Raw genomic sequence first — 16,628 nt, 5'->3', positions numbered from 1 at the left:
ACACCTGAAAGTAGGGCCCATCCCCCAGCTCCTGTGGCAGGGTAGGAATCCAACTTCAGTAAAAGCCAGTTAATAAACCCAGTTGGGTTTCACATGGAACAACATCGCCCCTTCAGCTTTTTATTTTTCACTTCCCTAACTCTGAGCGCCCACTTAGCTACTTCCCCATTCCCTCATTCTCCTTCTTTTCTTCCTTCCCTCCTTCCTTCCTTTTCTTTTCCTCCTTCCTTCCTTCCTTCCTTCCTTCCTTCCATTCTCTTTCTTTTCTTTTCTTTCTTTGTTTCTTTCTTTCTGAGAAAGCCACACTACTATTTTGCTACATGCAGAATTTTGTTTGCATTTGTCTGGAGTCTCGGAAGCTTGACTACCCCATGTTGTCCTACAAATGGACCTCGAGAGCTTGTTTGGAGGTTCCAGCAGGGGAGTGAAGCTCCTTGTATACCCTTGACCAGAGAACAGTCCTCCTTTATGGGGAAGGTTGTCTTCTTACACCCAGTACACAGCTTTGGGAGGGACACACATGGAGAGGAGAAGGAGCAAAAGAACACCCATCTCTAGCCAGCCAGAGATCGATGGGGTGACAGGCATTATAACGAGATTGCCCCCTTATTCTCCTTTTAAAATGCCCAGTCACCTCTGCACAAATTTGGGTGTACTTTACCTGGATTCCTTTCCTCCTCATTACAACAGTATACTATTGAGTAAAATCAGTCCTTACTACTTTAGTGTCTGGCTTTATCTTTGACATACTTTCTTGCAGACACCTCTGGATGGAGTGGCCTCTTTGTCTCAGGGTGACTTTTGTAGTTTCTGTAAGGGTTGGGATTTTGAGTCCCATTATTGTTGAGAACTTGCACCAAGTATCCAAGCGTCCAGTTGTCACCTGGCAGATGGTATCACCACAGAGCAGAAGCCACTAAGTGCAGAGATCCACAGGCAGCAGCAACGTAGACAGGCAGCAGGAACATTCAGGCCAGCCCCTTATTGGACAGCTGGCTTCCTTCTATAGTTGGGGCTGAGTCTAGAACAAGTAGCTTGGCTATGTGAAATGGGCTTTCTAGGTTGAGTGAAGCGCAAACGAAGCTGGGTGTGCTTCTAGCCTAGAAGAGAGATCTGAAGGAAATATGAACTTTTTCTGGACTGATTCAAACGGTAAGAGGGTGATATCATTCATGAGTTGTAGGAAACCTAGAAGTGACATAGCGACCGTGAGGCCTTTTAGGATAGAATACCATTTCATCTCTAGTATATTTCTAGTTTTTAAACTATGCTAGGTTTCCATTTCATTCTTTCTGTTGAGAACACGGCCAATAGATTATTTTCCTACCAGTAAAGATTTTGGCCTCGTATTTCCTCTATCTCTGTTCCTAATAAATCACCTTAATATCCAATAGAAGACTTACGATTGGAATACTTCATGTACAAGACAGACAACTGGTGGGTCATTGTGTTTATAAGAGTGCCCAAATTACTGGTCTCAAAAATTTGTTGGCTAAAAAAATATGATTTTGAAATGATCTGCCATGTTCTTTTGTAACTAAAATTTCTTTATAAAAATAAAATAAGCATGTTGATATAAAAATTGCAATTGTAGAGACCAACTGAACACATTTCATGAGCCTTTTGTGCACATTTATGTAACATCTCGAGAGCTTTCACGTTTCTGTAAAAGCACACACTTACTGGATTACCTTTCATATTTCCTTCCCACTTCCACTTGGTTTCCTATAAAAGTCTCTGAAAGAAAATCCCTCCCTGGCGAGCAATTTGGGTAAGTAGTAGCAGCAATTTAATTTTTAAAAGTACTTGATAATATTGAGTTTAGCACATTGTTAGAAAAGCTATTAGATTTTTTAAAAGATTCTTTCAGCAAATGCTACCCATTCAGTACTTCGGACTCCTCCAGAACTTGGTCATCATAGCAGAGATCGCGCTGTTGGGGTGAGGAGAGGGTTTGAGGGCTGTGGAGGACAGCAGGGAGTTCCAAACATGTTGAGACCTCACTGAAAAGAATCTGGGACATAAGTGAGAAGGTGAGGAATCAGAATCCAACAGCTGGGAACCACCTGTCTGAACATAAACAGTTGGGACAATGATGGAGTGTTTGGGTAATCACGGATGATCACAGGCCTGGACCCACCCAAAAACTGAAGCACATTTACTGCTCATTTACATATGGTTAGAACTGAATTATGCCTAACCCTAACCCTAATATGTTTCACTGACTGGTGTGACAAAGTTATGTTTATGCATTTATTTATGAACGAAACTGGTTTTTTTTTTTTAATTTTCTGGGAAATAAAATGCTGTTTTATAACCTCATGCTAATAGACCTCAGCATAATCTTAGTTTTGGTTTCCTGGAAAGCACACCCTATGGCACGGTTGGAGCAGAAGTAGTTTATCTGGTTGGCAAAGGGAACTCCTCCAAGGGAATGGAGGAAGGAGACAAGGAAGGACAGACAACCAAAAAATGGAGTGTTATCAAGAGAGCTATCACGGTAACAGCCTAATCCAGTGAGGAAAAGGTACATACCTTTTCCCAGAGTTTCCTCAGATGTGTGCCCTGACGGCATGAGCCACTGAGAGTGGCCTTCAGAGTGGTTTTATTTTTACTCTTATTACCCTAGCAAAATTGATGACGCTAGTCACCGATGTTAGTTCCCCTCTTACCTTTCCTAACGCTCTCCCAATTAAATCCAAACATCCGAAAGCCTGGGACACTGACCTTCCAGCTGGAGAGCCTGTCAGTTGGCAACATCAGTCACAGCACAGGGCAGGAGAAGCTCGGTGTGAAGAGGCAAATTCCTGCCACCTCCCCCCCCCCTCCGACCAGAGAAGGAAGGATGATTCCAGAACAATCAATAGAACACACTAAGATTCATGACCTTCAAATCTGACATGGGCCTCCAAATTCTTACCTTCCTAATCCATCTCTTCTCTGACATCTTCTGGTCGGGCAGCTCTACTTGGGGAGGAAAAGGAGTCGTTAGCTAAGGTCTGAAGATGACTTGCTTTGCTCTCCAGTTCCCCACACAGCTCTGCAAACTTCCCGCTGCTCCAGTTCCTGCAAGCACCTCCCGAAGGTTGTCCACTATTGACGGCAGCTTCCAGAAGAACATTTAATCAACCCTGGCTTTGCAGCCAACAGGACCAGTCTAATTGTGTCTGAGGATGTCAAGGAGTGCCTCCATGCTTATAAGACTATGAAGTAATAATGTAATTCTTGTTGAAAATAAACCATTGTAGGAGGAGTGGAGAAAGGGGAAATTATGAAATTAAATAGTAATTTGTAACAACTCAAAAATGATCAGAAACTCCAAAGTTGTTATCCTGTTCTAGACAAATGAATCCTTATCTGTTTAGCTTGTGTGGTATAATACTTAGAACAGGCAACTTATTTAAAATATATATATATATATATATATATATATAGTGGCCCTCAAGGCTACTGTTGGAAAGAGTGAAGTTTCCTACCTTCCAGGACAGGGTCCTGCCTATCACAGAAATCTCAGACTAAAGACTAAGAAAATCACTTAACATCTATTGGATAATTACTAAGTGTCAGAAACCTACATCTACTCTCAATCCAATCTTGATAACTATTAAGACAACCCAATGAGATGGGCATTGTCTCCCACATCCGGATGAAGAAATCTAGACCTGGAGCACATGGAGAACTTACCAAGCCTCATGAAGCCCATCAGCGCAGACCTGGAAATCAGATGTATTGTAACACTAGGCGCCTGGCTCTTCCCCATTGTCCCATCTCCTAACCTTCTCCTTAGGTCTTCTATAAGGTGTTAAAGAGCCAATAATTCAAAGGTGGTTGTCAGTACTACTTTTTTCATGTATATTTTTAAACAGGAATCAAAATGTTTTTCTCTTTTGAATGTCACCAATCTTGGCACTAACTACTAAAACTAATTTTGACTTCTAGAATTGTACTCAAACAACATAAAAATGCAAGTGATAGTCAACAAGGAAAAAGTTACTAATGAATTGTTTTATTTGTAACAATTGGAAATTGTATCTTCAGTTCACATGCTGGTCCTTTCCTCTGTCTTCTTGCAGTCTTTGGAGCTTCTCCCCCAAACAAAAGAGGTGCTGAAGGATGTGAAAAAGTGACAATCTTGGGTACTTCTGAGCGGGTTTAGGTGTCTGCTGAGTAAAAAAAGGAGTTGGGCGGGGACTTGAAATTCCTTCGAAGGGCATCTTTAAAAATATTTTAGTTGTGGACACCTGGGTGGCTCAGTTGGTTAGGCCACTGCCTCGGCTCAGGTCATGATCCCAGGGTCCTGGGATTGAGTCCCACATCAGGCTCCTTGCTCAGTAGGGAGCCTGCTTCTCTCTCTGCCTTACCTGCCACTCTGCCTGCTTGTGCTCTCTGTCTCTGTCTCTCTCTCCGACAAATAAATAAATAAAATCCTTAAAAAAAAATGTTTTAGTTGCTTTTTGTAACTTGATCCAATAGCCGTTCCATCATGCCTTTTCATGTTCTACGCACCATCGGAATGTAGGCCGATAGTGAAATAATTTCCAACCATTTAGAAAATGCAAAAGGCATCTGGGTGGCTCAGCCCACGAAGCAGCGGACTTTGGCTCAGGTCGTGATCTCAGGGGCCTAAGATCCTGCCCCGTGTCTGACTCAGAGCTTAGCAGGGAGTCTGCTTGTCCTTCTGCCCCTCCCCCCAGCTTGTATGCACTCTCTTGCTCTCAAATAAATAAAACCTTTCCAAAAATGCAAAAGATGGGAGAATTTATTGGTGCCTGTTATATTTTAATATGCAATAATTTACTCCAAAATGCTTTAGTATCAACTTTGTGATGTCCGTGTCACTTTAGTCTTACCCTGAGGGCTAGGTCAGATAGCATTTGAAGGACTCCAACCTGGTGGCTGGGCGCTATTGTCCTCTAGATCTATACCAGTGTTAGTCAGCATAAGGGAGGTTATTAATTTTTCATTAGCAAATGGAACTTGAAAGGTAAGTGGTTGCCTAGAAAGATATTGAGGCAAAACACACAAAACGAGGTGTAAGAATATGGCAGACCATGCAAGTTCAAGACTTTTGATTAGTGCTTCAGACCTAGAGCTGTTTGCTCCTGTGCCATCTTTCCCCCGACCCCACACATTTAAGACTGCACTGGCTGTTTCAGTTAGGTTACTTCTGCCTTCAGAATATCACTGCTTTGGGGGTGCCTAGGTGGCTCAGCCATTAAGCATCTGTCTTCGGCTCAGGTCATGATCCCAGGGTCCTGGGATCGAGCCCCACATTGGGCTCCTTGCTCAGCGGGAAGCCTGCTTCTCCCTCTCCCACTCCCCCTGCTTGTGTTCCCTCTCTCACTGTCTATCAAATAAAATCTTAAAAAAAAAAAAAAGAGTATCACTGCTTCGGTGTTACTGTGAAATCTTTTGATCGAGGCGTTTGTGGGATTACGCACAGAGAAGGAACTTATCCAAGTTTGGCAAAGGCACTGCTTGATAATAAACGTTTGTTCATGTGTGAGAACTCTGTTTTACATTTGCTTTTATGGTAATGTTCCACCAGGGAATGAGGTTAGGCAAGAGGAGACATATGGCCTTACCCCTTCCAGGAGAGGTGGGCCACTCTCTACCAAAGGAACTTGTGATTGGTGACTACTTTGGCCTAGACAGTCTACAATGGTGTGAAAAAGAAACTAAAAGTCATCCACCCTCATTTCATGCGGAGGATCTTATCTGATCCCTGAGCACTGCCCTTGATATAGTACCTACTAAAGATTTCTTTATGACTAGCAGGTATCGACATTTAAGGGCTGGAGAAAAAGCAATCAAGACATTGTAAAGGTCCAGGTCATCCTCTGGTACTGTTCTTTTTAAAATATAGTTGATTTTACAGGCACCTGTGTGGCTCAGTTGGTTAAGCACCTGCCTTTGGCTCAGGTCATGATCGCAGGATCCTGGGGAGCCTGCTTTTCCCTCTTCTTCTGCCCCTCTTCCTGCTCGTGTTCTCTCTTGCTCTCTCTCAAATAAAATCTTTAAAAAATAGTTAATTTTATGTCACTTTTGACTAAAACTTGATTACTTAAAAGGCTTTGTTTGTTAATGATGGCTCAAATTTAAAAATATAAACAAAACCAGGAAAACCTAGCCAAAATAGAACTATTGTTCTAAATTTTAAATAAACCTTTCTATATTCCCATTCAAAGGAAGCTGGGGAAATGGCACTGTGATTGAATGAAGGGCAATTTGAAAACTCAAGACTCAATCCAAGTAAAGTTGTAACATATGAGAAACCTAAAAGTAAAACTATGTCAAACACATTTTATTTGGTGTTTCGTGCTAGGTCAACTTAAACAAATAAAACAACTTTGTTGAACAGATTTTTTTTTTAATATGACTACACGTACATGGACAACTGAGAATAGGGAAAACCCCCAAATTAATATTTTCACAAATTACAGCTGTTACTATAGCCTGGATTTTAATAAATGAATAGTTTCTCATTCAATATAGATTACCCAATCCCTCTTTTAATAAAGCCAACATATTACACTGCTAGACATTTACCTTTCCAAACACTCCACACACACACACACACACACACACACACACAGAGCGTTCCTTCCGAGTCCCCTCTCCTTCAACATTTAGTTAGTAGTAGCTTCTAAAATGGTAAAATAAAACTGAATTATGCTAGTACATGAAAGTGCAAGCTTGCACAGCTAAGCTCAGCAGCAAAAGTGAAGAGTGAAAAGTCAGAGCTGAGGGGAGCCACGCAGGAGGAGGACGTTTGGGAAGGTGACCTGCACAGTGCTCCGTGTGCCAGTCAACATCCCATCAGGTTTTCTTTGCTCTTAAACGAGCAAAACCAAATTCTTTTTTTATTTAAAGAAATAGTAAATCTTTACTCCCCTTCCAACCCCCCCCACCCCCACATAATTTGTGATCAGGTAAGGCAAAGGTAAGTCCCACCATCACTGGGGACAGCAGCAATGTATAGACATCAGAAATAGCCCTGAATCATCACAAACATTCACTCATGGTAACATAAGGAATGCATCTAATAAATCAAAGTTTGCAATGTTGTCACGTTGTTCTAATTTATTTGATTAGTTTATCTGGAAAAACTTTATAAATACATTATTTAAGAGGACAGTCTATATTCTTGCTCTGAAAAAATAATGTTTCTTTTTCACATTTTAAAACTGTTTAGTATGCTTTTGCAAAAAGAGATGCAAGAATGTGACAGCTGGGTTTGCAGAATGTCCATGTACAAATTGCATTTACAAGAACCTGGTAACCTGCCTATAGTTTGCTTCTACAAATAGAACTCTCTGCAATAATATTTAAACAGGCTTAATTTAAACACCTCTCCTGTTCACTCTACTTGTAGAGCAAAGAGGTACTTACTTTTCAAGTATTATATTGTAAAAGGTAAATTTTTTGTGCCAATTTTATGTTAGCTTTTAAAGACCAAAATATTTATGTGAAAAATCATGCCTGTTCAGCCCGATTTTTTTTTTAATAGCCAAATGCTCTCATCTTTTAGAGAATGCAGAAAAATATTGATTTGCTAAGAAGGAGCACACTGGAAAAAGCCGTTTTAAAGTACTGAAGAATAAGGAACATTTTTTTCCTCTATTGGCGAAAATTATTAGAAAAGCTATCCAGTCTGTTGTCTTTAGCTGGTTTAATAAAGTCTTTTCAAAATGATGGTCAAGAAATCTTTAGAAAACTGGAGGAGGGGGTTGCTCCTTTATAGCATGGAAGGAATTCCATTAATTGTAGAAATTCTTTTTAAATTTCTGCTTTGGTTCTTCTGAAGAGATGCTCATATAACTTCTATATTAGGAGACACAAAAAAGAACAGATTACCATTTATCTAAAATTTTATGTCAAGAATACTATGGTAATATCTTACATTTCTAAAACTTTACCATGCTTTTTTATTCATTGTCTCATATAAGAACTCATCAGAATCTTATATAAGATCTCATCACAGTCTTGTATTTTAGTGAATTCTACCACTAAAACACAGGCAGGAAAACACGTGTTCTTTTCTTTACCTTCAGCTTAGGCTGTATCAGTCATTTTTCTAAAGGACATACATCACTTGTACTCTCCTTTGATGTTAGAGACTGATGTTCATTGGTCTTTTACCCTCAGCACCTGATGCTTCAGGCTCCAAACATATGGCTAAATCAACGTTTATTGAAAAACAATCATGACCCCAAAAGAACCCTTACAGCACTGAAAATCACAGACACTTGATTCTGTTCCTACAGAAGTTACAGAAGTGCAGAAACAGTGAGAATGGGATGACAGATAAATCAAAAGGTGAGGTAAGCCCTAGTATGTGACGCCAAAGGTCATCTGGGTGTTGCTCTCCTCTCTGTAAATCTGCGACATGACAAGGAGGGAGTGTTTCCACTCACATACATGCCAGCAGATTATTCCTGGAGTCTTAAGAATGAGGATGGCAGACCTGGGCTGGGATGTATAACTTCCTTTTACAATCTAGAGAAGGGGATCGTAAAGTGATGTTAGACTCCCAAGGTCAGTCTATTAGAGAAGGAAAAAAGGCTAGCTTCATTTGGACAGGTGCTCCAACACTGGCTTTTCCAGCCACTTAGAGTGGGAAAGAGGACTTAGAAGTTCACAGATGGAAGTCTGAAACACAAAACAACTTGACCACTGATAATTCTGCACTGACTCCATTAAACATGCTAAATTTGGCCAGCTCTGTCCTTAATACTCTAAAGGGATGCGGCTTGATACATGAAAGTGATCTGCTGAGAAGAGAAACTTGACAGAACTCAAAGAGGTTTGAGAAGAGCCAGAGCTGACAGGATTCCACTTGTGTCAGACACTGATGAGATCGTGCTGTTGAGCTGCTAGCGACCCTTGAGTTAGTAACTTTCGATGTGCTCCTTATTTCTCTGGGTCACACAAAGCTATTGTTCTTTTTGCACAAAGACTTCAGGTCAAGGACGAGTCCCAGAGACGGTATGAGAGTCACTGGTTGCTTCAATAACAGCAACAGTCACTCCACGGAGGATAGACCACCACTGGGTTCATATGCTCGTAGTTCTGAATATGGGTCCCATGATCTAATTCCAACTTATTACGTTTAAAAAGGACAATGGTGTATCATCTAAGCTGCTAAACCAGGACAGGAGAAAAACGGGAGAATGTGATGGCAGTCTTCGTACATCTGAAGAGCTGGAAAGATGGAACAAACACCAGGGGGCAGAACTGGGCCCAAGGTCCCTGCATTATGGTGAGGCATTAAGTGCTTGTCTTTATAGGAAGGCTGTTCTGACAGTGAGTGTTTCTGAGCAGTGAGGACTGCTCTGTGAGGAGAACGTGATGGACACCCAGCGGGTGATGCCGACTGGATTTGTACACCCAGTTGGGGGAACAGGACGGGCCTCAGAATTTGCCCAAGGCAATTCAAAATTCAAATTCTATGCTCCTTACACAATCTTTTCCATGTGGTCCTTAGAAGAACAAAGATGCCCTAATCACACTGCACAAGGTTTGTTCCCTCAGGTGGTGTCACATATTTGTGAAGGCTACTGAAGGGAGCTCGAGGCAAGCTTACCTGCTGTCTGTTGTGTTTGAACACCGTCTACCTGAGGCAGGGGCCCAAGTGTCCCTTCATCATCAAAGGCCAGAATTGGATTCAAAGGAATTTCTGGGCTCTCACTGTTGGTGACATCTAATCTGGATGGTTTAGATCCAATGGGTAAGTTTATAATTTCCTCAAAATTTTCATTCTGAATAGATACTCCATTTTCACTTGGCTGTTTTTCCAAATTGGAAGTACTAGGGAAATTGAAAAGTAAAAAAATGAAAGGAGTTAGCATTAAAGCTGGAAAAAAACATTTTTAAAACAACTGGAAACTGTTTTGTAATAAATCATTTTAGAATTTTAGAATCAAATGTTAACACTGATGGACCACATCACTCATAAAAATGGTGAATTTTGACATATCTGCAATTTTACTCTTATTTTTAAAAATCTGTTTTTGTTGTAAAAATTTACCATAACAATTTGTACCACAGGCATTTTCACACACCTTTTGTTTGATAACCAGTAGCCCATATCAGGTCCTTTACTTCAAAGATGAGGGGATTGAAATTCAGGGGAATGGGGGATAATCTGTAGAGTCATAGAGTGACTGAGACATATAGTTCAAACTGAATGTATGATCTTCCGAGCTCTGGTCCTGTGTTCCGCTCATTATGCCATTTTGTACATACCTGGCTATTCAGATGCTAGCCCTACCTGGGTTCCTCTGGCTTCTTAAATTATTTGCAAATTTTTTACAGGTATGTTGTTTAAGACCAACCTTATCTTTACCACTTAAATCTGCCTCTGACCCCACCTTACTTCTTCATTAATTCACGCTCAATATCTTGGATTTATTTTTGAGGTACATTTAATTGGCCACCAAATCCTTAATTTTCTACCTACAGTTCCTCTTAGGTTTTTTCCTCTCTTTAGAAGGTCTATAACCAAATTGAAAGCCTTATATATGTTCATTATTCTGCTTTACAAGGCAGCAGAAACAATGCCTGTACAAATGAATGCTAGATTGTTCACTTTTTCTGAATGCTGCAATAAGCATATATTTACATGCTTCGTATTTTGTTCAGTGCTCAGCTCACGTATCAAAAAAGCACAAAACACCCTATTTGACAAAATTCTAGAGTTAAATTTTCCAAATGGAAAAGACCAACCATATGAAACAAAAATTGTTTCTTATAGGAATATTTAACTATAGGAAGATTTATGGAAAGAGGCTAGAGATCAGAAAATCAGGTCTGGGGACGCCTGGGTGGCGCAGTTGGTTGAACGACTGCCTCCGGCTCAGGGCGTGATCCTGGAGTCCCGGGATCGAGTCCCACATCAGGCTCCCAGCTCCATGGGGAGTCTGCTTCGCTCTCTGACCTTCTCCTCGCTCATTCTCTCTCTCACTGTCTCTCTCTCTCAAATAAATAAAATAAAATCTTTAAAAAAAATAAATAAATAAATAAATAAATAAATAAAAAAGAAAATCAGGTCTGTAGTACATAGCCAACTGCTTGAACTTTAGCAACTCAATTCATCTTTTTCTGTCTCCTTCCCAAATGGTAACATAAAGCTAATATGCATCCAGTTTTTCCATTGCTTTTTGTTTATTTTGAGGAATCTGCTTTTTTACCCTGTTTGAGGAAATAGTTTACCTAATTCGCAAGAAATAATGATTTTTGGAACACATTCTAAAGCACTTCTGATTTAGATATTTTGGTATATTTTTGTTAATTAAAACTTTTCGGTGTGCCTGGGTGGCTCAGTGGATTAAGCCTCTGCCTTCAGCTCAGGTCATGATCCCAGAGTCCTGGGATTGAGCATCAGGTTCTCTGCTCAGTGGGGAACCTGCTTCCCTCTTTCTTTCTGCCTGCCTCTCTGCCTACTTGTGATCTCTCTGTCAAATAAAATCTTAAAAACAATAAACAACAACAACAAAAGCCAAACACTTTTCTTGGGTGGCTGGGTGGCTTGGTTGGTTAGGTATCTGCCTTCAGCTTAGGTCATGATCCCATGGGATCAAACCCTGCTTTGGGCTCTCTGCTCAGTGGGGAACCTGCTTCTCCTCTCCCTCTGCCTGCTGCTCTGCCTGCTTGTGTTCTCTCTCCCCCTCTCATTCTGTGTCAAATAAATACATAAAATTATAGACCTTCTCTTCTAGGGACAAAAAATATCTGTCCGAAGTGCCTCACAAGGTACTGCAGGGTACATTGAAAGTATTATTCGTAAAAGTCTGTGAAAAATAACATAAAAACAGTATACAAACTCAGAGCATGATGGCAGTTTTCTGCTATTTCACCAAGAAGGCTTGGCATTACAGTAGTGATTGAGAAGGCATGCGTGTGCACGCCGACACCCACTGCTCGCCCAACACCCGCTGCTCTAGGTGCTTGGACCAGTCACCAAACCCATCCTCTTGGGTCTTTTTTTTTTTTTTTCCCCTTAAAGATTTATTAATTTGAGGAAGAGAGAGAGCATGAGAGAGAGAGATCATGAGCAGGGGGCAGGGGTAGAGGCAGCAGCAGACTTCCTGCTGAGCAGGGAGCCCAATGAGGGGCTGGCTCCCCAAATCCTGGAAATCCAGGCAGATGCTTAACCGACTGAGCCACCCAGGTGCCCCCCACCCTCCTGATTCTTTCCCAACATTGATGGGCTTTCTATAACCAGGGAAATAGTTTTGGTTCTCATCCTTAAGTGATTTTCAGGAGAAGTTTCGGCAAAAGGTAAAAAAGAGGAATGCATTTCCAAGTCCCGTTTTTTGGCCACCTCAACTGCCCTTACCTTCCAGGCTTGCGTGTGCTAACAAGTTTTAATGGCTACGCCAACCCAGACTTGAGTCAACAGCTGACTTCATTTTCCCCTCCCACTCCTACCTGACCTCTCCACCCATGCTTTCTTGCTAGCAATTAGAGGAGTAATCGTGCTATATACTTTGGATGGCCAGTTGTTAGATGTTCAGAAGACACTGTGACTGGCAGAAACTATAAAACTGAAACTGAAGTCACCGGGATTAGGGAATATCATCTGTGTGTCCTCTTAGGGTAAGATCATCAGCTTTTGAAGTTCTTTTCTTTGACTATACTCTGGCAGCTGAAGCTGGATGCAAGCATCTTCAAAACTGTGCCCTTTTCTTGTTAAAATCTACCTAGGGTTGCGCCTGGCTGATTCAGTGGGAGGAGCATGCAACTCTTGAACTCAGGATCATGAGTTCGAGACCCACACTGGGTATAGAGATTACTTAAAAAACAAAATGAAAAATAAAATCTACCTGGGGAAGGATCTGGGATCATGGTGGGAATCTGACAGTCCGTATGTCTTACTATAGCCAGGACTTAATTCTTTCTTGACATTTATTATCATGGTAGCAAGTACCTTTATTGTTATTTAAAATTTTTAAAAATTATTTATTTTACAAGAAACTTTAAAATTAAAAGTGGTATCTCTCTTTCTGTTTGAATGGTAGGGGCTTGGGAATGTTATTTTCCTTTAGGACAAACTAAAAACAATGATAAACTCCTATAGTTTGAAGGAAAACCAGAAGGTCAAAAACCAAAATTATGGGGCACCTGGGTGGCTCAGTGGGTTAGGCCTCTGCCTTCAGCTCAGGTAATGATCTCAGGATCTTGGGATCAAGCCCCACATCGGGCTCTCTGCTCAGCAGGGAGCCTGCTTCCCCCCTCCCCCCCCCCCCGCCGCCTGTCTCTCTGCTTACTTATGATCTCTCTCTCTCTGTGTCAAATAAATAAATAAAATATTAAAAAAAAAAAAAACATGAAGGATTATTCTCTTAAGAGTGAAGGATCTTAGCCTGGGGCAAAGAACAGGCATGAAATGTCTTCTGGGTATTAGCAGGGTAGGACAGTAGCCCATGAGAAGATTTCAGTTTCTAGAACAGATTTTCTGTTGGGGGTGGGAGACTGTAGCAGAATGACCTGAGAAACTTAATATCTTCCTTCCTCCACACCCCACATACACTTGTACTCACACATTCATCTGTGTTCTCTGTTTCTTATCCACAAATAAACATTCTCCTCCATTCTGTGGGCTCCTCTCTCTACAAATACTCATTCTCAAGAACCCAAAATGGTTCTGAAGTAAGAAATCATCTTGGCCAAGCTCATATATTTCTTTGCACCTATAAAAGCTGGCCAGACTTTTGGTAACTCCAACCCTCTTCAGTCTATCTATTGTCAGCGGGGCAAGAAGACTTGCTTTCAGGCTTTAAAAGGCATTGCACACAGAAGGCTGAGAACACTAGAAACCACAGGGGCCAGCCACGTCACTCAGGCCCCTCGGGGCTGAAGTCAGGTTCAGGGTGGTACTGGTGTAGGGTTTCTCTGCACCAGGAACTGCTGCTCCTCCTCGATGCTAGAATATACTAGGAGGATGGTCTGATATCGCCTCAGGGGTGGGTGGGGGGAGAGTGTCTCTGAGTTCACGGCACTCATTTATTTTTCCTAAAGACAAGGCAAACTAATGTATTAGGTAGCTGAGGCATTAGGGAAAGTTCACTTCTCCAATTCTGAACTAAAAGTATTCGTTCTTTGGAGTGGTATTTTCTAGTGAAAACACCCTGCCACGTGCAGACAGCATTCGCCGTGGTGGATTTCCACAGGGGACCACCCATCTCACGGTCTTCAGAAGGGACCCTGCGGATCTCCAATCCGTGACTCAACTCCCAGTGAGCAGGCTGGAGGGATCTATGCCTCTACTTTGGGGGTGTGGTAGGGTATTTAATAAACATGTGAACTGATGACAAGGATTATGGAATGTTTCACTAGCCATAACACACTGAGGTAAAAACCGACTTCGTAAGTGGTACCAAGGTCGACTTGAAACAGGGGGTAAAGGGAACATCCGTGGATGCCATTTATTTGTCACTTGAAAAATCTTTCACAGGCTCCAGAGGTAAAACTGTAAGTCCCCGCTGAAGCAAAGGGAATGTGAACAGGAAACCATCTTAGGGAAGGGTATGAAAGGTTAGTAGTGGTCCTTCTCCCGGTGGAAAGAGTATGAGTGGCAGATAGCCTCAGGGGTCCGGGCTAAGAGCAGGTTATAATAATCTGGAAGACAAGCAGGAGGAAAAATTTAAGTATCCAGATAATGATTATTCTGGGAAACGCAAGTCCTTGAGGATAACAGGCAAAAATCGTCAAAATGTCAGGGATGGAAAGGTCAGTGGGGTTAGAGAACCACTGTAAGCGGAACCATCCTCAGAAGATGAAGAGCTCTCAGGGAAAACGGACGTGAGAGATCTGCCAGTCACCAGAAAACGGATCCAGGTAACAGTGATTCCTCATGTTTTTATGGTTAAAGAAGTAGCCAATAAAATGCAGGGCAGGAGAAGATGGGACATCAGATACAACGTAAAAGCACTTTCCTATAATACCACACTGCAGCTACACCAGCATGCTATGTCTTCTGGACACTGTACCTTAGAAGGACAAAGAGGAATAACATCTAACATTTGCTGATTTCAGAGCTCCTTCACAGACAATATCTCACTGGACCATTTGGTACCCTGGGGAAAGACCTCTTCAGGTCCAGACGACAAAACTAAATCTTACTTCTTTAAGTAATACTAGAGTCACTGAATTTCTTTAAGTAATACTAGGAATCCAGCCTGGGACTTTTGGTTCTAAAGCTCTTCTTCCTCAACCTCATGCTCGTGCTGAAGAATCTTCAGAAAATACAACTAAAATGACAAAGAGCTGAGCCTGTAAGGTTTGGGTTTTTCTTTACTTTTCTTTCCTTTTTTTTTCTTTTTTGGCCTCTCAGCTCCAAATTCATCCTCAGTCTTGCTCTGAACTGGAATAAATTAAATAATTGTCCTTTGCCAGCTGGCACAATCTTTGAGGTCTGTCCTTTAAGGCTGCTGGAGAGACATGGCACGAGGAAAATTCTGCTTCCTGGTGTGGTGGCTGTGCTTGCTCAGCGGGCCCCTGCAGCACACCCTTGTGGCATTCCCAGTGTCTGGCTCTTGGTGCGCGTGAGGCTGCCAGCCCCTGCAGCAGAAGCAGCTGCCCCAGCACTTTGCCAGGGCCAACCTATGGCAGAACTGAGACACCTCCTCGTGAACAGTTCTCCTAAGCATTCTAGAGGGTAGATATCTGGCAAGTTCCACCACCAAGTTTCTTTCATAAAAGAACTTGTCCACCATCCAGTGGGTCACAGCCATACCCTTGCCAACAGGGTCTGGATGGAAGCCTGGGGAAGGCACTCTTGCTTGGGTATGGCTCAGGGATGTGGCCACGCCTTAGACCGTATTCTGGAGTTCTCTTTACTTCTTACTAGCAATCTGTTGTTACTTTCATCTCAAGTACTAGTTAATTATTCTTGAAGTTAAACTTTCCTGTTCAAATTAATTTGCCTGGTTTCTCTCTCCTGACTGGACCCTGACTGACTAAGCATAGGAGGACTACTTGCTTTATCAGATGAAAGCACAAAGAGAAGAGAAATAAAATCTATAAAGTTACAAAAGGTATGGAAATTGTGAGAAAGGACTTATCCCCTAAAACCTAGTTTCTGACAACCACGGGTTTTAACTTTGAAATTGCAAATAGGTAGGTGTAAGAAAAATAAAAAACACTTCTTTTTGTTACTAAAAAGATGATGCTAAGTGGAGGTATACGTTGTTTTAAGATTGGTGTGGATAAATTCAAGGAAGATAAATTTAGAAATAATTGAGGGAAGCAGGGGTTCTTGGGCTACATAATCACAAACCGTGTATCGTGCCATGGGGAACAAACAGAACACCGCATTAAACAATCCCTAGAGGCCAGGATCATTCAGAAATGCATTGTGTTTCTCAAAATGGGATCCAATTCTCTAAATGAACTTCACAAATTTATGTTTTTATTCTGATAAAAATTGAAAAAACAAAACAAAACAAAAACAAAAACAAAAAAACCCAAACTCCAATAGAACAGTCTCATCACCTACACGGCAGTTTACCATAAAGCTGAGTTTCGCCACATGATTTAGTGCTTCATTTTACATTTGTATTTCAGAGCTTACGTGGCAAGGGCTGATGACAAATGAACTAGGTTGAACTGGGTACACAAATACT

The 16,628-nt window shown here is 41.6% G+C and overlaps 1 protein-coding gene across 13 annotated transcripts in view; it reads right to left on the bottom strand.

Annotated features, from left to right (window-relative positions):
* Nucleotides 1–6,289: 6,289 nt before the first annotated feature.
* MAP7 (microtubule associated protein 7) overlaps nt 6,290–16,628 on the bottom strand; it is a 167,315-nt gene continuing 156,976 nt past the window's right edge. For all 13 annotated transcript variants that reach the window (XM_044248094.1, XM_044248164.1, XM_044248058.1 and 10 more), the window contains 2 exons: nt 9,587–9,810; nt 6,290–7,824 (listed from right to left, as the gene is read on the bottom strand). In XM_044248094.1, the coding sequence (XP_044104029.1) occupies nt 7,814–7,824; nt 9,587–9,810 (235 nt within the window). In that variant the 3' untranslated portion in view covers nt 6,290–7,813. The remainder of the gene's footprint in view (nt 7,825–9,586; nt 9,811–16,628) is intronic.

Source organism: Neovison vison, chromosome 1 (genome assembly GCF_020171115.1).
Source record: "Neovison vison isolate M4711 chromosome 1, ASM_NN_V1, whole genome shotgun sequence".
Taxonomy (NCBI): domain Eukaryota; kingdom Metazoa; phylum Chordata; class Mammalia; order Carnivora; family Mustelidae; genus Neogale; species Neogale vison.
This window is presented reverse-complemented; position numbering and strand designations above follow the sequence as displayed.